This window comes from Dunckerocampus dactyliophorus, chromosome 8 (assembly GCF_027744805.1).
Source record: "Dunckerocampus dactyliophorus isolate RoL2022-P2 chromosome 8, RoL_Ddac_1.1, whole genome shotgun sequence".
In the NCBI taxonomy this organism is placed as follows: domain Eukaryota; kingdom Metazoa; phylum Chordata; class Actinopteri; order Syngnathiformes; family Syngnathidae; genus Dunckerocampus; species Dunckerocampus dactyliophorus.
In genome coordinates this window covers 43,196-65,950 of record NC_072826.1, presented here as the reverse complement: position 1 = coordinate 65,950, position 22,755 = coordinate 43,196, and the positions used below count along the sequence as shown (strand labels likewise).

At 41.8% G+C, this 22,755-nt stretch overlaps 1 protein-coding gene across 7 annotated transcripts in view; it reads left to right on the top strand.

The window, feature by feature from the left end:
• The window catches only part of scn8ab (sodium channel, voltage gated, type VIII, alpha subunit b), an 83,896-nt gene that overhangs the window by 29,731 nt on the left and 31,410 nt on the right, over positions 1-22,755 (top strand). For 3 of the 7 annotated variants that reach the window (XM_054785577.1, XM_054785575.1, XM_054785572.1), the window contains exons 6-12: positions 237-328; positions 7,336-7,557; positions 8,388-8,451; positions 11,941-12,082; positions 12,168-12,374; positions 12,439-12,720; positions 19,142-19,498. In XM_054785577.1, coding sequence (XP_054641552.1) covers positions 237-328; positions 7,336-7,557; positions 8,388-8,451; positions 11,941-12,082; positions 12,168-12,374; positions 12,439-12,720; positions 19,142-19,498 — 1,366 coding nt within the window. The remainder of the gene's footprint in view (positions 1-236; positions 329-7,335; positions 7,558-8,387; positions 8,452-11,940; positions 12,083-12,167; positions 12,375-12,438; positions 12,721-19,141; positions 19,499-22,755) is intronic. The other 4 variants (XM_054785573.1, XM_054785578.1, XM_054785574.1 and 1 more) reach the window with 3 other exon arrangements.

The following is a 22,755-nucleotide window of genomic DNA, read 5'->3' as shown; positions in this document are numbered from 1 at the left end:
ATGTTAGCTGTGGTTTTGTTCCAGTGCCTATCCTCTCCTCTTCCTCATTCATCTTCCTCCTCCTGCGAGTCAGATCGGGCTTCTCTCTCTCTTTCTCCTCTTTCTTTCACTGTGGTGTCCCCTCCTGGTCTTCGATGGTGGTGATGGTGTCGTGCTCCTGCACGTCCATGCGTGCGTGTTATTGTGTGTTGTGTGTCATGGAGTTCTGCTCTGTGTGTCGTCCTGCCTCATTACAGATATATAACAGAGTTTGTGGACCTTGGGAATGTGTCGGCGCTCAGAACGTTCAGGGTTCTCCGAGCTTTGAAAACTATTTCTGTCATTCCAGGTGAGACTCCCATTTAAACACTAAGGCTGACCTTAGCTGTTAGTCTTCTTCCATCTGCCATTCCTTTATTTAGAAAAAGAGAATGGAGCAACGTTTGGTCATTTATTTCTTCTACTAATCAAAAATGGTAGCAATACATTTTTGATAGGCTTAGCAGTCTGGGTATTTGAATACCAATGTCAAACAACAGCATAGATGCTCTTTGCAATGTGTTTGTCAGCTCCAGTGGCGTAGCGTGTGGACATGTGCTACTCCTCCAGTCTATTATTGCTCTTTTTGGCCTGTACAGTAACCCCTCATATATCGAGGTTACTTGGTTCCAGATCCGACCGTGATACATGAATTTCCGCAAAGTGGGATTCCTTGTTTATAAATGGAAAATTCTTGCAGTAAGAGCATAGAAAACCTGTTTATCGCCTTCTAGATGATTAGAGCCCCGTAGACATGAATAACACCCCTATAGTCACCTTTACACTTCTATTACCCAATACAGTAGACATAACAGAAATAAAACCTAAAATAGGCTGTTTATCAGCTGATCAAAAGTTTAAGACTGTCGCTCTGTTGAAAAACCCAGCTGTTACCACACAGATGAGGGCCCTCAGTCATGAGGGATGCCCACTGCAACGTCTGTATCCATTTGACAGCCCTGCACCACCTGAAGCTCCGGTGTTCCACTGAATGAAAAAGCACCCCAGACCATGATGGACCCCCCTCCGCTGTGCTGGGTAGAAAACATCTCAGGTGGGATCTCCTTGTCATGCCAGTAACGTTGGAAGCCATCTGGACCGTCAAGGTTCCATTTTTTCTCATCAGAGAATAAAACTTTGTTCCACCTTTCAATGTCCCATGTTTGATGCTCCCAGGAAGTCTAAACAGGCACTTTTGTGGCATTGAAGGAGACGAGGTCTTTGAATTCCTATTTTGTTTTTTAAAGCCTTTTCCCGCAGATGCTGTCTGATGTTTATTGCGCTGCAGTTGGCACCAGTAAGTGCCTTAACATGGGTGGAAGACCGCCCTGTGTCTTCATCCTACGGCTCAGCGCAGGTGTGATTTTGATTGGGTCTAACTTGACTTTTTTGTTCCTTAATGCTCAGGATCTTTCCAAAAATGTAGAATGACTGATTTCCTGCTCCCAACCTCAGCAGCCATGGCACGCTGCGAGAGGCCTTGCTTGTGCAGCTCCTCAATCCCAACACGTTGAAAAAGAGAAAGCTTCTTAGCTTTACCATCAGGAGGGCATGACAGTGGGAATGATGACATTACATCAACATTTGGAGCACATTTGGGCTTTTATAGCCTGTGGTCTTAAACTTTTGATCAGCTGATAAACAGCCTATTTCAGTTTTATTTAATTTTATTTTTTTGTTTAAATTACAAATTCCAAATATTTTTTGTCTCACCCCCCTTCTTGTTTTTGCATATTGTAGCTCTACTTAAAACCTCATTACGATCCAAATGTGCAAAATGCAAATTTTAGCAATTTTTCAACTGGTCTTAAGATTTTGATCAGGTCTGTATTACCTGAAGGTATTATGTAATATTTGTATTGGACTTCATTTAGCCATTTTTAGGCTTGAAAATGCTTCATCTAGGCCACATGTGTCAAACTCGTGCCCTGGAGGGCCGAGACGCTGCAGGTTTTCTCTCCAACCAGTTTCTTCAGCAGGTGGTTTAATTGATGAGCTCCTTCCCTCAAATTGAAGGTGTTGATCATTAAAATCACCTGCTTTAGTGACTGGCTGGAAAGAAAACCAGCAGTGTCTCGGCCCTCCATGGCATGAGTTTGACACCCCTGATTTAGGCAATAAGACACTTACAATTGGCTTAAATATGCATATTGTTTTTGACTAGTAGGTCGTATTCACAAAAAACCCCCCAAAAAACACATATTAAAAAAAGCATGATTTTTTATTATCTTTTGGAAAAAACGTGATGGACTGAAGACACGAAATTCAGAGCCCAAAGTGGTGAGGGATTTTTCTGTATCATATTTTTCAGATAAGTTGCTCCAGAGTATAAGTCGCGTCAGTCAAAAAAAAGCAGAATGAAGAGGAAAAAAAAACCTATATAAGTCACATGGTGTTCAACGCAGGTCGATAGCATTCGCCTGCTGTCTTTTTTTAACACACCATACACACTCTCACCGTTAGAACTCATGATTTCAATGTCATGCAGCCTACATAGTGTTTTAGTTCCCATGTTCCCTGAAGCCTTTTCATTGAGCAGTCTGTCATGATTCCATACTCCTCTCAGTTGTAGAGAAGACCCCCACCCCCAATGTGAAATCCCGGCCAAAAGTCTGCAAGTGAAAAGAAATGGTTTGAACCTGAAAATGATATGAAAGTTGAAAAAAACATTGAAACTGGAAAAAAATAAGATTTGAATCTGTAAAAAAAAACAGTATCAAATATATAGAATATCCATCCATTCATTTTCTATGCCACTTCTCATTAGGGTCGCGGGGGTATGCTGGAGCCCATCTCAGCTGACTTCAGGTGACAGGCGGGGTACACCCTGGACTGGTGGCCAACCAATGGCAGGGCACATATAGACAAACACTCACATTCATACCTATGGACAATTTAGAGTCTCCAATGAAGCTAACATGCATGTTTTTGGAATGTGGGAGGAAACCAGAGTACCTGAAGAAAACCCACGCACGTATGGGGAGTATATAGAATATAAAAGTGAAAATGAAAATAATTTATTTAAAAGAATTACCAGAGTGAATCATTATGTTTGACCGTAACATTTTTTGTGCACTTATTTTTATTTTGGATACACTAATGTATTTTTCAACATTTTAAAAACATGAAAACTTTTCTGATTTTACTTGTATTTTTTTCAAGTATACATACACTGGCCTAAACGTCACATTTATTTTGAAATTTATTTCACAAAATTGAAGACCAAGAGCAGACATTTAGTGTGGAAAAGCAAGTTATTCTACTACACAATAGTAACAAGCTGAATAGGTGTCCACACTAACACTTATTCCTCTACACAGTAGCATAAAGAACATACCTGAGAGGGTGAATAGGCTAGATGAACATAAGCCAGTGAGTCCTACAAAAAGTTACCGGTTAGCACATTCACCTCCTGATCCATTTCATTAGCTTAGAGCGCCCTCTCGCAACTGTCGACCTCAATGTTCATGCCTTGGTTCATATCAGTCAGTATTTATGAGCATTTAAAAACGTGTTCAATTCTATTTACATTTTCATATATAAGTCCCACCTGATTATAAGACATGACGAACTATGGGAAAAAGCTATGAAAATACGGTCATTGGTGCTGAAATAAATGACAAATTAGCATGAAAAAAGTTTGGAAAGATGTTTGGTAGTGTTTTTCTGTGTAGTCACATTGAAAATGCCATCAGACCTTGGTTTTGGAAGACCCCAGTTTTCGTATGATTTGGTTTTCGACAAGAACTTTGGCCAAATTATTGCCTCGGTTTTTGTACACCGTCTCGGTTATCATACATTGTTGCTTGTAATAAACAACAAAAGATGCCTGATCACACACCCAATGCCAAATCTGGCCATTAGACCGTCATGAGGCAGGTTAGTTTTACTCTGCTGATGTGTCGTTGCTGCTCCTGTAATCCTACAATAACACGGTATCCCTTAAGACACATTCATTTGACAATGTTACGCCAACTAGTCTGTTTGTCACATCAACAAAGAGTTCCATCCTGGGGGGGAAGAATATATTTGGAAGCTAATGTTGCGAAAGGGTTTAACAAAACCGAGATCACAAAAGATATTGAAGTTTTTGGTGTGGCTCTCTTCTACCCTGGCCGCAATATTGTATGATTAACCGAGGCGACATTTTGGCACAAATCATTGTCAAATGGAAACTGGGGCATTGGTAGACCAAAGTAAAAGCTTAACCATCAGCTCATCAATTTAGAAAACAATCGCAGAATGGTACGAAGACCTCACATGTTTGTCTCATCGTGCATCTGTCTGTCCATTCACACTTTTAACAAGGGACTGGGAAGAAGGTGTCAAATCACTCGTTACGCCACTGATCAGCCCAAACTGAAATCTGATTTCTTTGTTGATTTTACGCACAATGGGTAAGACGTGGACATGTTTTCCAAAGACTGCTGCTCCTTAAGACTGCCAAGCCTAATCTGACTGCAGATCAGCGCTGCATGATGCTTTTTTACAAGTTTGGCTTCAAGGGGAATTAATGAGCTATCTGGTAGATCATTAAAAATCATAGCATATTTTTTTTTTATTTAAGTAGAGATTTCCAGCACATCCTTGCACATAATGTACTTGCTGTACAAGCACACATCCATAACAGCAGAACATAAAAGCAGTCTTTGCATGTTGAGGGTAGGAAAGGTTCTTGGGAGGGAGCAACGGTCCTAATGATGGTTTTACAGACAGGTGATACACAGTGAGCACCTTCAGCCTTGGCGTTTAAATGACCTGCACGGCACCTCTCATTGCTCTTGCTTGCCTCTCCTCTCTTCCTCGTCTCCACCTCCTGCTTTGTGCCCCTGGTGTGATTTGTTTAACTGCAGCTATTCAGGGATGTTTCCTGGTGACACACCAATTCATCTGCCATCGGCCAGTCAGCCATTCCAATCCTTTCAATGACGGCCGACCTATTTGACATGAAAAGAAGGTTGTTCACGTATTTCTGTGATTCGGTGTGGGCTTTTTCAAACTGTTTGTCGTCTATTTTTTCTTTATATCAGCATCAGGGTATAGTTTTGGAATTGAGTGCAGCCCAGGTGATCAAGAAGGTGGGGATAGCAACTTTCTTTTCCAGATCAATCAATGATAGTCATGCCTGCTCACTCATGTAAAACAAATGAAAATGATTCTGAAATGGAAACATCCCATTTAGCTGCTGTGATGAGTGTTTTGTTGTGTATATAAATATGCATGAATATGCTACGTCTCTGTACAGAAAGTGAACCAACTTCTGTTAAAATGCAATTTCAATGTCTGTTATATTTAAAATTATATATAATATAAATTGAGGATAAGTGCTGTAGAAAATGGACAGATGGATAAATTCTCTACATTTTTATGTATTCATTCATAGGTATACATTTTTGAAGTTTTTTTAATGTTAATATTTCATATTTGTTTTATGTAGATACTATACAGGGTAATATGTAATAAAATGGAATATAAAAACTTGTAAATATTAAAAAAACATAATTCTAATGTATTTATTACTTCTGCATTATTAAATGTTATTTTAATATTTCATATAATATTTATAGTATAGTATACAGGCTAATATAGTGTCTAATAATGTTCAAGTAAATATAAAATCGCACATTCTGGGTACACAAATGCGCACATCCTAAAACGACTACTTTTTTTTTTGAGAAAACAAGATAGGAGTGCGATAAGATATTGAGATTGCGTATCTCTCAAGGGACAGTATCGATACACCAGCCTCATATCAATACGGCCCACATTAAGAGGAAATATCATCTCTATCATCAAGTGTAAGGTTTTCACTACTTGAGTTACACGGGTGTCATGATGTGTCGTGGTTCACTGTGGTCCCCAAGAAGCGGACCATGGGGTCCGTGAGCACCTTTGATATTGCTTGTATTTTTCTCAATTTAAAAAAAAAAACAAAAAAACAACTGAGTTGCTCCAACCATCTACATTCTGAATGGAGTAGTCGGCAGGCCTGTTGTTTTTGGATATTTGAAAAATAGGTAGTCCGTACTGTATGTTTGTTTTATTTGTTTTTCATATTTTTGCAGTTCTTAGATGGATATGTAGGGAGTAAGTGAGAAAAGTGAAGAAGCAAGACCATATGGCACATGTCACCCCTACACTTGAGATATTATGCCCTCAATGCACCTGAAGGCTACACTTCTATTGCTCTGTATTATATACATTATTTATGGTTAGAAATGGGAGAATTCCACTTTGGATGCTAAATATGTTCTAAAGCGTCACACTGCAGCTGTGCCATTCAGTGGCTACACAAGCTGATTGGTGCTTAATGTTCATTTGATGCCATTCAAATATGATGACCTTTACATGACCACATGCATCGGACAACGGCGGCCATGCAGGGAGGGCTTGAATGAACTTTACATTGCATAAAGAAGACTTGGGTCAATGTAGTCTTGAGAATTTTCTTGATATGTTCAGTTTCGTATATTCAGATGTTTTTTAGGTATATTAGATGGAGTTTCTTTTCTTTTTTCTTAGCTTTTTTTTAACCTGGAAAAAAAAAATCTAAAATTGACAAACCCTAAAAAAAACAAAAACCTAAATGTAAATAAAAGTAACATACATAAAAAAACTTACCTGGATATATCAGAATTTAGAGTTAAAATAATAACAAAATACAAAATTGCAAAAAAGCAAATTTCTAACAAGACAATAATAATAATGCTAATGGTTTTTGTTTTGGACATTCAAAATTAATTATATTTACTAGTTACTTTCCCAAAAAAGTAACTGAATTTGTAACAGAATGATCCCTTCATAAGTGTAACTAGTTAGCAGAGAAAATAATGATTCCATGTGTTTTTTTAAAAGAATTGGGGTTTAGCTTGGTAGCGCCGTGTGCCATCGGGAGATCGTTTCATGAGATCATGGCTGAGGGCTGAGCTCAATTGCACTTGCAATTCTCTACCAAAACACTAGGGGGGGCATTGTTTTGCTGAGAGTGAGCAACCACAACTCTTGTTGGCTAGCTATTTAGCTCCCTGTGTGGTAGTCACGATGTTAAACACGCAACAAAGAAAAAGGAAGGCAGCACTTCGAGACAAAGATGTTCAACAACTCATTTGGATACTCGGCAAGTTTAGACACACAGTTGAGTGTAGCACCGCGAATGTTTGACTTCATGTGATGCTGTGAGTTCATGCGTTTTATTTGCATCTGTGCGTGTGTGAATGTGTGAGTTTGCCTGCTTTTATGCATGTGTACTTGTGTGTGTGTGTGTGTGTGTGTGTGTGTGTGTGTGTGTGTGTGTATGTGCTTGTTGTATGTTATCAGGCCTGAAGACCATCGTGGGGGCCCTGATCCAGTCTGTGAAGAAGCTCTCAGACGTGATGATCCTGACCGTCTTCTGCCTCAGCGTCTTCGCTCTGATCGGCCTGCAGCTCTTTATGGGGAACCTGCGGCAAAAGTGCGTGTTTTGGCCCATCAATGTGACCGACCGGTACCTGCCGAACGGCTCTCGAGGCTTCGACTGGGACGAATACATCATGAATGAGAGTGAGCCATCCTTTTACTTCATGAAATACGTTGACTGCAGTGTAGCCTGGAAACCTGCGTATTTACATTGAATTGAATATTTTTTTCCTTATGATGTTCAACAGTGGAAGCTCCAAAGTTGAAGAGTCAAAGAATTTCAAGGTTAAACCATCAGCATGCTTATTTCAGGCGGTTCAGATTAGCATGCCGTGGGTATTGGCTTTTGATCACTTTGATTCTTCATATTTTATTAAGAGTATGAATTGTGTTGCTTATCGTGAAGAACATGCGAGGAGCGATTGCATAATTTCAATGAGACGTCTTTATTATGCACATAAATGTCGCAGGTGAGCGAGTGTGCGGTGGATCTGTACTATTGGATCATTTGGAGTGTTTATATTTTATTTATAGTATGAATTGTGGTGGTTATCATGAAGAACCTGTGAGGAGCGATTACAGTCATTCTGTGACTTGGCTATGCTTGTATGTGTAATTGTGCTGTGCTTTGGGCCACTAAAAGAGTGGAAGTAGAGCGTATTTGGGTGGGGATCATTGTTCTCACACTAGCCAAATGTTTCGGGCTTTAGGCGGGGAGTGGGCTCAGGCACGTCATGATTGGCCCAGTGTGAGTACACCCTTACTGCCACCTAGTGTGGCAAGTAAATCATTTAAAATGTGCAGTTTGAGCCTGGAACTCATTCATTCACTGAACATTAGTTACAACTCGGTAATCAACCGGCACCATGGAACGCATTGTGTTCGACTTTGGAGGTTCCACTGTATTTTTAGGTCACATGTAGCGTGTCCTTGGCCCGTGACTAATGGAGGCCTCTCTCTTTTTCTTCCCATAGCTAACTTCTATTTTTACCCAGGTCAGGATGACGCGCTATTATGTGGAAATAGTTCGGACTCGGGGTAAGTTGTTGAATGCACTTGAATGCACACACCCACCGGACAAAAAAAATAAAATACAAAGATAATAATAGTCTTTAGCAATTTAGCAATTTGCATCATACTGAGAGGCAGGGATGAGTACCTTTTTGATATTTGAAGCCATACGGTGCCAATACCCGGTACCTGTGAAATGGTACCGGTACTTAACGGTACCAATTTTCAGTACTTTTGTGTAAGTTTATGTGGGAATAAATTCTAATTTACTAATTTAATTATTTTTTTTACAATTTTGGATATTTATCGGCTATTTATCTGGCCCATGGTGGGGGTGGCGTTATGGTATGAGCAGGATTTTCAATGTACAGAAATGCTATGAGCAGATCCTAAAGCCCACTCTTATGCCATTCATCCATGACCATCACCTCATGTTGCAGCATGATAATGCACAGCCCCATTTTGCAAAGATTGGTCACATCAGATACTGTCCCCCTCAATACAGTTAAAGACATGTTAGAGTGGGCTTTTATTGTAGCCAACCCCTTAGGTTGCACCACACCTGTGCAATAACCATGTTGTCTAATCAGCATCTTGATATGCCACACCACGTACGTGAGGTGAATGGATCATGAAATGAGAATGCTCATGTTTGATTCTTTTATTCTCCCAGCTGTGAAATAATGCTAAGAGTCTCAACTTAAAATAAGTATTAAATACTAGTGAGGGGTAGATGACACACTACCTGAACATACTGTGTCGCTGTGTTGCTCAATACTGACACCTGCTGGATGTTACATCACTGCTGTGACACATCAGACACATCGATTCAGTCGACATTCTCTGATGGTGTGGCGGCACATGCTACTTCCTTGCAAGGCAGAGGGTGCATGTTCAATCCCAACCATAGAGAGCGTCTTTATAAAACAAAAGGGAGGTTCGTAACGGGGGTTGGAGCGGGCCCAGTCTGAACCATAAAGTTCGTAGGCAAACTTTTGTCCCAGTCCACCCCTGATTGCAGGCAATATAGTCAAGAGGCTCAACTGACATATACAGAAGAATATGAAATTATTGTATTCTCTGATATCTTATTAAAAGTTCAAACCAGCTTTCAGTGATATAGTTGATAAATTATGAGAATGCGTGTTACAACGTGGAAATCAAAATGAAAGTGTTGTCTTTAAGGTAGGGAAGAGGTTTTTTTTATATAATTGTTTTTCCAGTGCCTTGGCATTCAAACCAGTAAAACCAAAAGCAAAATAATACCGTAAATTCAATTCAAGCATGAAGTTTAACATCAACTACTTGTGAGGAAGCCGTAAAATGTTTATATACTGTACTTGCGTGTATTGATGAGGTGCTTTTCTTCTGTAAAACAAATACGACACTTAACCTTAAGAAAATAAAACAAATCTTTTCAATTCTGTCAAATCAAGAGGAGATGAACTGTTTCAGAGGAACCGGATGAAATAAGGTATTAAAACCAAATGGTTATTTGTATTGTATTGTATTTATACTTTATTTATCCCACAGCGGGGAAATTCACTTGTTACAGCAGCAAGCAAGATACGCAAGTAAAGAATACAGTGTAAAGAATACATATTGACTACAACATGGTTCAGGTGGTGCAGGTGTTGTAGAGCCTGACAGCGGTCGGTATGAAGGACCTGCGGAACCTCTCCTTCTTACACTGTGGGTGTAACAGTCTGCTGCTGAAGGAGCTGCTGAGGGAAACCACAGTGTCATGTAGCGGGTGAGAGGTGTTGTCCATGATGGATGTCAGCTTAGCCAACATCCTTCTCTCCCCCACTTCCTCTACGGAGTCCAGAGGACCGTCCAGGACAGAGCTGGCTCTCCTGATCAGTCTATTGATCCTGCTCCTGTCCCTGTCCGTGCTGCCCCCTCTCCAGCAGCCCACAGCATAGAAGATGGCTGAGGCCACCACAGAGTCATAAAAGGTCCGTAAAAGAGTCCTGCACACACCAAAGGACCTCAGTCTCCTCAGCAGGTGGAGGCGACTCTGGCCCTTCTTGTAGAGGGCGTGGGTGTTGATGGACCAGTCCAGTTTGTTGTTAAGGTGAACACCCAGGAATTTGTAGCTGTTTACCAACTCTATGTCCGCTCCCTGGATGTTCACCGCTGTGAAGTGAGATGTTTTCCTCTGGAAGTTAATGATCATCTCCTTTGTCTTGCTGGTGTTGAGTTGTAGCTGGTTAAGCTCACTCCAGCTGACAAAGTCCCTGATGACCGTCCTGTATTCCAGATCATTCCCCTCTGAAACACAATTAACGATGGCTGTGTCGTCGGAGAACTTCTGGATGTGACACTGTGTGGAGTTGTGTGTGAAGTCCGAGGTGTAGAGGGTGAAGAGGAAAGGGGAGAGCACCGTACCCTGAGGGGCACCTGTGCTGCAGAGTACCATGTCAGACACACAGTGACGGAGCCTCACATACTGTGGTCTGTTGGTGAGGTAGTCTATAACCCATGCAGTCAGGTGTTGGTCTACTCCCACACTCTCCATCTTCACTCTGAGTAGTGACGGCTGGATGGTGTTAAAGGCACTGGAGAAGTAAAAAAACATGACCCTCACAGCGCTCCTGCTGTCCTCCAGGTGTAGCATTGATCTGTGCAGCAGGTAGATCACTGCGTCGTCCACTCCGATCCCAGGCCGGTAAGCAAACTGCAGGGGCTCCAGCTGAGTGCCCACCAGGGGTTGTAGGTGCTGCAGAATAATCCTCTCCATGGTCTTCATCAGGTGAGAGGTCAAGGCAACAGGCCTGAAGTGGTTAGGCTCCTTGGGACGCGGTGTCTTTGGTATCGGGACCACACAGGAGGTCTTCCACAGGGCCGGGACTTTCTCCAGGCTCAGGCTGAGATTGAACAAGTGCCTGAGAACTCCACAGAGCTGGTCAGCACAGTCCTTGAGGATTCTAGGGCTGATGCCGTCCGGTCCCGGGACCTTCCTTGCCTTGATCTTCTTCAGCTGACTCCTCACCTGATCATCAGTTATGGAGAGGGGGGGTAGAGGATGGCTGGGATGGGGATGTGGGGATGAAGAGTGAGTTCGCTGAGATAATATCAAAATCTTTCTTTTCTTTCAGTCTCCATGTCACGCTGGATTCAGTGGACAAACTGTGCTTCAAAAGATTTGTTCTTATTGCTGAGATAACAGAAGTCAGACTCTCTTCCTTATAAACACGGTTGGCGCCTCACAGAGAGGCGAAACAGCAACTCTATTGGTCACGTGACTTTTTCTTAAAGTGATACGCGCTCCGCGCTCCGACACTCGATGTTCCCGGACCCATCACTAATGGGTACAAACACTTGCAATGCCATTACTTATCCAAAACAGAAGGAAAAATATTCCATTCCTAACAGTCACCAACACAGATTTAGCGTAAATATGCCAGATGTGTAATATGTTGGGTTCCTGCATTGTAAAGGTCACGCTGTCCATATCCTGACATGACAATAAAACTCTTGAATCTTGAATTGAATCCTGTGCGCCTCTTTCAGACGATGCCCTGAGGGTTTCACATGTATGAAAGCTGGAAGGAACCCCAACTATGGTTACACCAGCTTTGACAGCTTTGGATGGGCCTTCCTCACCCTTTTTCGTCTCATGACCCAAGACTTCTGGGAAAATCTCTACATGCTGGTAGACATTGGACTGAAATTGAAATGAAAGCTTAGCTTTTGATTCTAATGGTCTAAATCTTTGCTGTGTTTGCGTTTTTTGTCAGACGCTGCGAGCGGCGGGGAAGACCTACATGATCTTCTTTGTGCTAGTCATCTTTGTGGGCTCCTTTTATCTGGTCAATCTCATCCTGGCTGTGGTGGCCATGGCCTACGAGGAGCAGAACCAGGCCACAATTGAAGAGGCGGAGCAAAAGGAGGCCGAATTCAAAGCCATGCTGGAGCAACTGAAAAAGCAGCAGGAGGAGACACAGGTTGGGCTTGTACTGCAACACAGTTTCATAGTTTGTGCTAATCACAATTTTTCCTTCTTCTCAGGCCGCAGCCATGGTGACATCAGCAGGTACAGTATCAGAGGCTGCATTGGAGGATGAAGGAGGGGGTCATCTGTCCCGCAGCTCCTCTGAAGTCTCCAAACTGAGCTCCAAGAGTGCCAAGGAGCGTCGCAATCGCAAGAAGAAATGGCGTCAGAAGGAGCAGGAGAAGGAGAAGGGTGACAGCGAGAAGGTGGTCAAGTCCGAGTCTGATGATGGCAGCAAGAGAAGCACGCTTCGTTTCCCAGGAAGCCGTCTGGGCAGGAAGACGTCCATCATGAACCAGGTAAGATAAATATAGCCGCTTCATGTAGACTGCGTCTGTTTTGGCGTGTCTGAAAGCCTATTGGCCTAACAGAGTCAAGCCTGAATTATGTAGTGCGCTTGAACGCATCATCACCAGAACGCAACAATGCATGGACAGCACGGGGAGCACAGTGCTTCAGGTACTACTGCTCCATCACGGAGAAAAGGAGACAGACACAGAGTTGTTTATTGTTCTTTGTGGGTTATATGAACAAATAAGTGAGGTAATGACTGTGTGGTTCATTAAGGGTGTAGTGAAGATTTGGTTTATATTGTGTGCTAAATGTGCTTGGTCTGTGACTACATGTAATTAGTGCTGTCTGAGCTAGAACATTCCTAGAAAATTATTGCTTGTGTGTAATGCTGTAAGGTACGCATTTTGTTGCATTCCACTGGTTTTAGTTTCCCTGTTTAAGGCTAAAATATGTCACCCCATCAGGGTGACAGTGTAAGCAATTCCAGCTGGCTCCGCCCACTCTGAACTGCCCTCCAGAAGTATTACGGTGGTTGTAGTTTGCAGTGAGGTACGACTGCACGGCATATTGAAAGCTGTTAATGTTCCCTCTCCAAAATTCTCCTCTCTCTAGCATTTCTCCCTCTCTTGGACATTTTTTACATTTTGTTACACTTTGTGCTCGTGGATAAAATGGTTTAGAGCCAGATGTCCAAACTGTGTCTTGGGGGCCATTTGTGGCCCGCCGCCAATTTTTTTTTCCAGCATTGTTCTGGCAAAGAAGTGTTAAGTTTAATTTTCCTCCAAGATCATATTTCTCCTCTCTTATAGAGAAATACTGTGACGTTTTTGGCTAACAAGCTATTGTTTACTTTATGCATTATTTTAGCGGTTTGAAAATTTACTAAATCAGCAAATTTTAATGTGTGATTTTAAAAATAAAGGGTTTGTATGTTCTCTTTATTAATTATCCTCACCGATCTTCTTTGCAGTACATTGAGTGAGTGAAGATGGCTTTTATAATGATTGCCCCGTATCGCCACACAATAAGTTAGATATGGTCATACCAAAGAACAGCAAAGAGTGTGGAGTGATTTTTGATCACGAACAAATTTTGCTTTATTCAATATTGAAGTATTTCTCGCCACCTTTTGTTGTATATTTTTGATATGAGATTTCCAACTCATTTTTTCATCTATTATGATCCCCAGAAATTTATATTCTTTCACTCTTTCAATGTCCACTCAGTCTATTTCTATTTGGTCGTACTTATCCTTTCTGCTATTTCCAAATAGCATTATTTTTAATTTTAATTTTTTAATTTTTATTTTTTTCATCCTTGACCTTTTTAATTAGTTCTTGCCTTTGGGAACTAAAGGAAAGACCCGGTTCAAAGATGACACCAAAATTCCTGATGGTGCTGTCGGGGTGGTTGCAAGACCATCATGGCCGGTTACCTCATTTGCAATCTTGTCTCTGAGGTGCTGGGAACCGAAGACTATGATTTCAGTTTTATCCGAGTTCAATAGTAAAAAGTTTGAGGTCATTCAGCTCATGATGTCTCTAAGACACGCCTGGTGCTTGGACAGCTGACTAGTTGGTTAGGTTTCATTGATAAAGTTATCCCACGGAACCCTGTGGGATACCGTGACTGACCTTCACGTGTATAGATTTATTATCAATGCATGCAAACTGCAGGCAATCTGACAAATAGCACTCAATCCATTTTAATGCAGTTCCTTTAATGCCAAGGCCATGCTATAATCTCTGTATTAGAACTTGGTGGTCAATTGTGTCAAATGTTGCTGTAAGGTCTAATAACCTTAGTACTGAAACGAGGCCTTTCCCTGAGGCAATGAGGCGGTCGTTGGTCATTTTTACGAGTGCTGTTTCTGTACTGTGGTGCATCCTAAATCCTGATTGAAAGACCTCACGTAGATGATTGTTTGGAAGGAAATAGTGTAACTGTTTGGCAACTGCTTTCTCCAGAATCTTGGAGAAAAATGGAAGGTTGGATTTTGGCCTGTAGTTAGCTAAGACATGTGGATCACGGTTACGGTTTTTTTTTAGAAGCGGTTCGATTACAGCCACTTTGAATGGTTGTGGTGCATAGCCTGTCAGTAGCAACATATTGACTACCTTGAAGAGCTGTGTTAACTAGTGGAGTAGCATCGTTGAGCAAGTGAGTAAGGATGGGATCTAATTGGCAAGTTGAGGAGTTTGAGACTCCTGTAGTGGCTAGATTAGAAGAGTTGATGGGCCAAGAACTGTTCAAGTGGGTGTCAGTCATCACCAGTTCCTCTATGGCGTGTTGGAGGGATGTGTAACATCAGTTGGTTTATTTGGCGTCTAATAATGGTGTCAAAGAATGTCATGAAATCATCACTGCTAAGATTGGTAGGCATGGATGGGTTGATGGTGCTATCACACTTTCTTAACCTTGCCATAGTGCTGAAGAGGAATTTGTGGCTATTTCTGTGTTGTTCAATTGAAGATGAGTAGTAAACTGCATAACATTCTGGCCTTTCTATAACTGTCCAGGCTTTCTTTCCAGGCTGAATGCTTTTCTCATGAGTGGGTGGAACTCCATTTTCTCTCTATGTTTTGTGTTTTTTATGTTTGAGCTCGCATAAGGTATAGGAATTGTACTATTGGGCAGATTTCTTTGGGTTCCTCTTTTTCAGTTTTAACGGGCCAACAGAGTTGCGAGTTTCTCTTAGGAGGGAGGTTGTGCTGTCTACGAGCTCACCAATCTGTGTTTGACTCGTATTAGTATTATTTTTTTATTTAATGAGTTGAGGATGCGGACGGTAGCATCTGTAAATGTAATTGCACTGTTATCTGATAAGCATCTAATAAGTACAGTTTTGTCTACTGGTTTATAACTAGCTATTGGGAATTCAAATGTGATTAGACAATGGTCATTAGAGTGGTCTTGCAGCTGGTCACTTTCGATTTTGCAGGACATGGCTAGGTTATGATTCAGCGGTAAGGCATCAACATGCCTTACCTATGCCTTACATAGTGATATAATAAACATCTCTATTGTAAGCTAAATGTACTGTATATTGTCTATATTGTGTGTCCCTAGTCTGAGCTCACATTTTGTGCTTGACTACTGTGAGAGTTCTGATTTTATTATGTTACATAACAACATCATTTGGGCATAAGTAGATAAAATAATCATTCATTGTGAAAGAATTGTTGCCTATAAACATGAAACTTCACTCGACACCTTTCCCTTCATGTGCTATATTCACAATGCACGATAAGGCAAGGCAAGTTTTTTCATAGAGCAAAATTTGTACACAAGGTCATTCAAAGTGGTTTACAGAAAAGAAGGGTAAAATCACTTCATAAAATCACTCCGTTAAACATAAAATCATTCTAAAATCATTATATAAAAGACTGTTCCGGATTTTGGCAGCAGAGTCCTGACTCTGGGCACCCACAGGAGACCACTCCCTGAGAGTCTCAGAGCCTGAGGTGGTTTATGTGGCTCTAACATGTCAGAGATGTACTTTGTACTAACCCTAACCCCCACCCATGAAAAAGTTGTACACAAACAAAGCTGTTTTAAAGCCTATTCTCTGAGTGACAGGAAGCCCATGCAGGCCGTTAGAGTAGTCTAGCCTACTGGAGACAAAGGCATGGAGTAGTATCTCTAAATCTGGCTTTGACACTTGATTATGGAAATGTTTTTTAGGTGGTGAAAAGCTGATGATGTTAGTGATTTAATGTGACTGTTAAAGTTCAGATGTGAGTCCATTATTATCCCTAGATTTCTAACCTGATGATTAGGTTTTAGAGAAAGAGTCTCAAGGTGGATAATAAGACTTTGTCTTTGCCAAAGGCAATGATTTCAGTTTTGTCTGGGTTTAGCTGGAGAAAGTTGTTTTGCATTCACACACTGATCTGTTTGATGCAGTGACAAAGTAAATCTGCAGGACCGTGTTCACAGGCCGTCAGTGACATGTAGATCTGAGTGTGGTCTGCATAGTTGTGGTGGGACACATTGCAGCTGCGTATTAGCTGGTCTAAAGGAAGCATGTACAAATTGAACAATAGTGGGCCCAGGAGTGACCCCTGAGGAACCCCACAGGTGATAGCCATTTGGTCTGAGACACAGTTACCAATTTCATCAAAGTACTTCCTGTCCTCCAGATAGGACTTGAACCAGTTTAGAGCTGTACCAGAGAGTTCCACCCAGTTTTCTAACCTCTGGAATAAGATCACATTATCAGCTGTGTCAAAGGCAGCGCTCAGGTCCAGCAGAACTAAAGACTCTGAACTGAGACTCTGCCTGCATCTGTGTTCAGACGGATATCATTTGTCACCTTGATCAGAGCTGTCTCAGTGCTGTGGTGGGGCCTAAAGCCTGATTGGAAGTATCAAACACATTGTTGGAGAGGAGAAAGTCAGTAAGCTGTTGGTATACAACCTTTTCTAAGACTTTTCTCAAGAATGGCAGGTTTGATATGGGTACTGTGGCATCAGTACTGTGGCATCAAGACTGCTCTTCTTCAGAGGCTTCATGACCGCAGTTTTTAGGACCTTTGGAAATGTTCCAGTCTGAAGTGAGATGTTCACTAGATTAGTGAGATGTGGTAGCAATCTGCTTAGCACAGACTTTAGAAATCTAGTGGCTAACTCACATGTGTCAAACTCGTGCCCTGGAGGGCCGAGACGCTGCAGGTTTTCTCTCCAACCAGTTTCTTCAGCAGGTGATTTAATTGATGAGCTCCTTCCCTCAAACTGAAGGTGTTGATCATTAAAATCACCTGCTTTAGTGACTGGCTGGAAAGAAAACCTGCAGTGTCTTGGCCCTCCATGGCACGAGATTGACACCCCTGGGCTAACTCATCAAGGCAACACGTCGGTCGACTCAGACATCAGACAGGTGTGAAATGTGTCAGCTCCAGGTGTCTAGCTGGTTGCAGAATACTTATTTGTGTTGTGGAAATGATTGCATTTTTTTTTACCTTGAACTTTGTCGTGAAAGAATGTTGAAAACTTATTGCACTTAGATGTAGAAATGATTTGTAAGGGACGTGAAACTGGAGGGTTCATCTGTTAACTGTAGCAAACAGTACACAAGAGTTGTTACTACAGTTGGTGATGATTTCAGAAAAATAACTCTCCTTTGTTCTACGCAAGGTTTGGTTGAAAGCACTGATATCCGCAGCAAACCTCATAATGAACCTGGAGCTTTGACTTGCGCCATTTACGTTGGGCTCTCTGGCACTCCCTTTCTGTGCCGTAGCAGACTCTTCTTTTCTCCATGGCGCCTTTTGTTTACTTTTAACCATTCTAACTTTGACAGGAGCAAAGGTATCCAAAACATCTACAACACTTGATGTATATAAGAGCTCAACAGATCATCAACGTTAGAACACGGGGTGTTATCAAACCTAATCCTGGCCATAAACTGTGTCCCCTGCGCTGTCATTATTGAGCCCTGAACAACTGCAGACTCACCTTCTGGTTTGGGGGTAACAGACAGGTCAAAGAAAACACAAAAGTGATCAGACAAAGCAACATCCACAACATTCACATTTGAAACAGCAACACCCTTAAGCAATGATCAAATCACGAGTGTGCCCCCTGCTCTGGGTAGGTTCAGTCACATGCTGAGTTAGACCAAACATTTCAAGGACATCAGTGAGTTCTTTAGCATGCCAGTCATTAACTACATCCACATGCACATTCAAGTCCTCTGTAATGACCAAACTGTCAAAATCAGTGCACACAACTGAAGGCCATTCAGTAAAATCGTCAAAAGAAATCTGTGTTGGTTTGTAAATTATATGGGAAGTATGTTTTAACACCATTTTGAATGATGCATACTCAGAAGAAAAAAGCCCAAATGACAATTTTTGGGTGAGAATATTGTCCCTGAATAAGGCACACAAACCCCACCCCTCTGGTTTTGTGGTGTTTCAGATACAAAGTTGAAATGAGGACGAGACTCAATCAGGATGGCATTAGCTGTGTTTTTGTCGAGTCATGTCTGTTAAAACATAAAATCACGATTGTAAAAGGAAATAAAATTATTCATTAAAAATGATTTGTTACTTAATGGTCTGACATTGGGAATAACAGCTATGGACACCGATGGTGGGGGCCGAGCTGGAGGAGCTTTGGTTGGTAGAGTGGGCTGAGGAGATGAGGGTATGGTTCCCAATTCGGGTTTTTTGTTGAACACGTGAAACATACCTTTTGGTGACGTGTAGGTCGGGTATATGTGATCTGACCGTTCAGACTGCAGTAGGCCAGATACATATCAGATTTATATCTACATATGAAGTCACATTTGAAGAAATCAGGATTGTACTCTTGTACATGAAAAAAATCAGAGCAAAAAAATGGGAATAAACTTGCAGTGTGACTGTAGCCTTAAATAACCTTTACGAACTCCTCTCTGCGGGTCTTGTCTGTCGCTCTCCAGTCACTCCTGAGCATCCCAGGCTCGCCCTTCATGTCACGCCACAACAGCCGCAGCAGCATCTTCAGCTTCAAAGGCCGCTCCAAGGACATGGGCTCAGAAAACGAGTTTGCTGATGACGAGCACAGTACGGTGGAGGAGAGCGAGGACCGCCGGGGTTCCCTGTTCATCCCTTACCGCCGCAACAGCTACAGTGGCTACAGTCAAGGCTCTTCACGCATTCACCAGCTGGCTCCTCACTCTGGAGGGAAGAGGAACAGCACAGTGGACTGCAATGGCGTGGTGTCTCTCATCGGTCCAGGGCCTGGCAGACGGCTTCTGCCTGAGGTGAAAATAGATAAGGCAGCCACTGATGACAGTGTAAGGACGTCCATGGGACACCTATACAGTATAGGCATGATGGTGGCGGCCTCAGTCTTTGCAGCTTCTTCTTCACAACCTCTTTACCCTTGGCAATTGCTCCTCCTTCTCGCTTCAATTCTGTAGTTTCTTTTTCTCCCACTTCTGATCTGTGTATATCTATAACCTGTCTTATAATTTCATCACACTGGGCCACTTAAACTGATTGAATGCCCTTGTCGGGGTGTTTCCTTGCACAAATGCATAAACTAGCGAGAGTAGTATCTGTGCCGCATTGACTGATAAAGGTAGTCCCTGACGTACACGCCTGCGTCAGGCAATAATATATTACTGTATCTTAATTATATAGATCTGTGCTTATGAACTATTCACACTACAATAAGTTGAAAATATACACAATACACAGGCCAAACAATACAGTGGAACCAAACTTTTCGTCATTCCAAACGGTCAGACGAAAACCAAAATGTATGAAAATTGAGGCCGTTTTTGTCATCGAAGATAATGTCAATCCAATGAATCCATTCCACATGCTCTCTCTTAGAGATTGGGTGGGAAGCTCTTTGTCATCTGGGAGGAACACCGATACTCCTCCGCATTGAGAGGAGCCAGATGAGGTGGCTCAGGCATCTGGTCAAGATGCCGCCCGGACGCCTCCCTTGGGTAGGTGTTCAGGGCACGTCCGACTGGTAGAAGAACTCGGGGAAGACTCAGGTCGTGTTGGAGAGACTACAGTATGTCTCTCAACTGGTCTGGGAATGCCTCTGCTGGGAGGAGCTGGACGAAGTGGCCGGGCAGTGGAAAGTCTGGGCTTCTCGTCTAAGGGTGCTACCCCTGCGAGCCGACCCCGGATATGCGGGAGAAGATGGGTGGATTGATTAGTCCATTCCAGACACACAAAAATATTAACAAAAAATACATTTTATAGAGAATAATTATTGTTTTACATGCAGAAAACAATGCAAAAGAATTGACAAATGGATGGAACCTATTGTTGATGCAGACTTCCCTCTGGGTGCTTTGTTTGGGCACTTGATTTCGTGAAACGGTACAGTACAGGGCAAACAGACGAGTTTGTCACATGCAAAATTGTATGAAAATCGAGACGGGGTACGTAAACCCAGGGAAAATTTTAGAAAAAAACAATCATATGAAAACTGGGGTGTACCGAATATATGTATGTTCTTTCTTCTGTTCCTGATATCGTAGAATCGTAGTGATTCACATAGCTGACTTTGCCATTCAAAATCTTATGATTGACCTTCTCAGGCTGCAGTGCACACACACACTTTGTACTGTAGCTTAGTGGCTTGTCAAATAATGACAAACAGAGGCAGAGACTGCTGAGCACACTTAGAAGGGCCGAGCAGTAAACACTGTCATAAGGTCGTAAAGTTGACTCATACGTTGCATCAATTGTAGGTTGGCGACTGCGTACCTGCATCCATAAGCAATCTGATATGAGCTTCCATCCTTTCCCAAAATTCATCAATTATCTTTAGGGGTGGGCATGACGATCGATTCATTGATCGTTAAGAATTCTCAACAAAAAATACATCTTCTAGAGAGTAATTATAGTTTTACTGCAGGAGGGGATCCACACCAACAACAACTTCTCAACATCTTCCATCATTTCTGATCTGTGTTTTGTTAACACCTTTACCCCTTTCGCAACATTAGCTTCCTTGATTTCTTCCTTTTTGGCCAGGATGGAACTTATTGTTGATGCGGCAAATTGGCTAGTTGTTGGAACATTCTCATTTGAGTTTGCCAAATGAGTATGTTGCATGCTGTGTATGTCTGGATCCTGCATGCAGAGGCATGAGGGCGAGTTATAGTCTCTTTAACGAGAGTCACACAAAGTACAAAAAAGGCAACAAAGAAGGTAGCAGACTTAACTGAAAAGAGGCACAATGGAAAGTTGCTATTATAAAACAAACAAAAGCAGAAAGTCAGGCTGGATTGCAGGGAAACAAGGGGACATACTATTAGAAGACATGACAACTATTACATGTCCAAAAAGTCCAAGCAAGAGTGTCCTCTGAGCATGGAAGAACGAACCAGCATCTCCCAGCTGCAAATCTGTTTTAAGTAGCTGTAGCATTGTGTCTAATAAGTATCACAAGATTTGTGATTGAAGATGGCTGAATAAACAAGCAATCTTGGTAAGTATGATTCGTCTACATCTTTTTTTTGTTTGTTACGCGCAATATTGTACGATAACCGAGACAGTGTACGACAACCAAGGCAAAATTTTCATTTAAACTGTATCATGCGAAAACTGGGGCGTTCCAAAATCGAGGTTTGACTGTAGTTTGTGGTTTAAAGAGGAGCAACATGATATCACCTATAGCAAGTCGAGCTACATGACACTGAAACACTGAATTCAGATATTTTGCCATCCTATTAAAAATAGATTCAAGAAATAACTAGGCAAACATTGAACCTTCTAATTCTCTTATATTTGATAAGAATGTAGCCCAATGCCCATCCCTACTTATCTTACATCATCAGTCATCAATGCAAGGAGAAACCTCCATGCTCATTCTTCGTCCTCAGTCCTAGAGTCTTTCCTCGTTCAGGTCATGATAGTCGGTTCAATCGACGCCTCTATTGATCTTTTTCTGATCTATCTTTCTTCTACTTTCTCTCCCTTCCTGCTGTCCTTGTGTTCCTTCAGCAGTCCATTACATTTTCCTCAGTTTTCCACTGGCTGGATTAATCCTGATTCTTTCCTCTATGATAATATTCCTGCTCATTCTATCTAGCATGACAAGAGCTCTGTTGTATTCTCAGCCAACCTACTTTTTTGCGTTTTTTGTTTTTCTGCCTCTCTCCAGATGTAGCATGGTGCAGCAGCCAATAATGTCTTGAATTCCTCTCTTCACCTGACCTGCATGCTGTTGCATGTAGGCTATTATGTTATGCGTAGTTAATTGTCAAGTACTTTCGATTGATATCAGTGCTGAAAAGGTATCATTTGTAGGCACTTGAACAAGCCAGTCCAGCTCGCCATTAGCCCTATGGCTCTCACTTTAAAGACAGTAGTAGATGTAATACAAGTATAACAACTTGTATACCATGACGTTTTTTTCTGATTAGGATGGATAGCAGAGCTTTCTGGCAGTATGCTGCCCCCTGCTGCTTTGGAGGGTGAAATACAAAAGCGCTAGCTTGTCCAGATGACTTACAAAATTGTACCTTTTTAATTTGGAAGCATACTTCCAGCGTAATAAAAAAAAAAGTACTTGTTAATC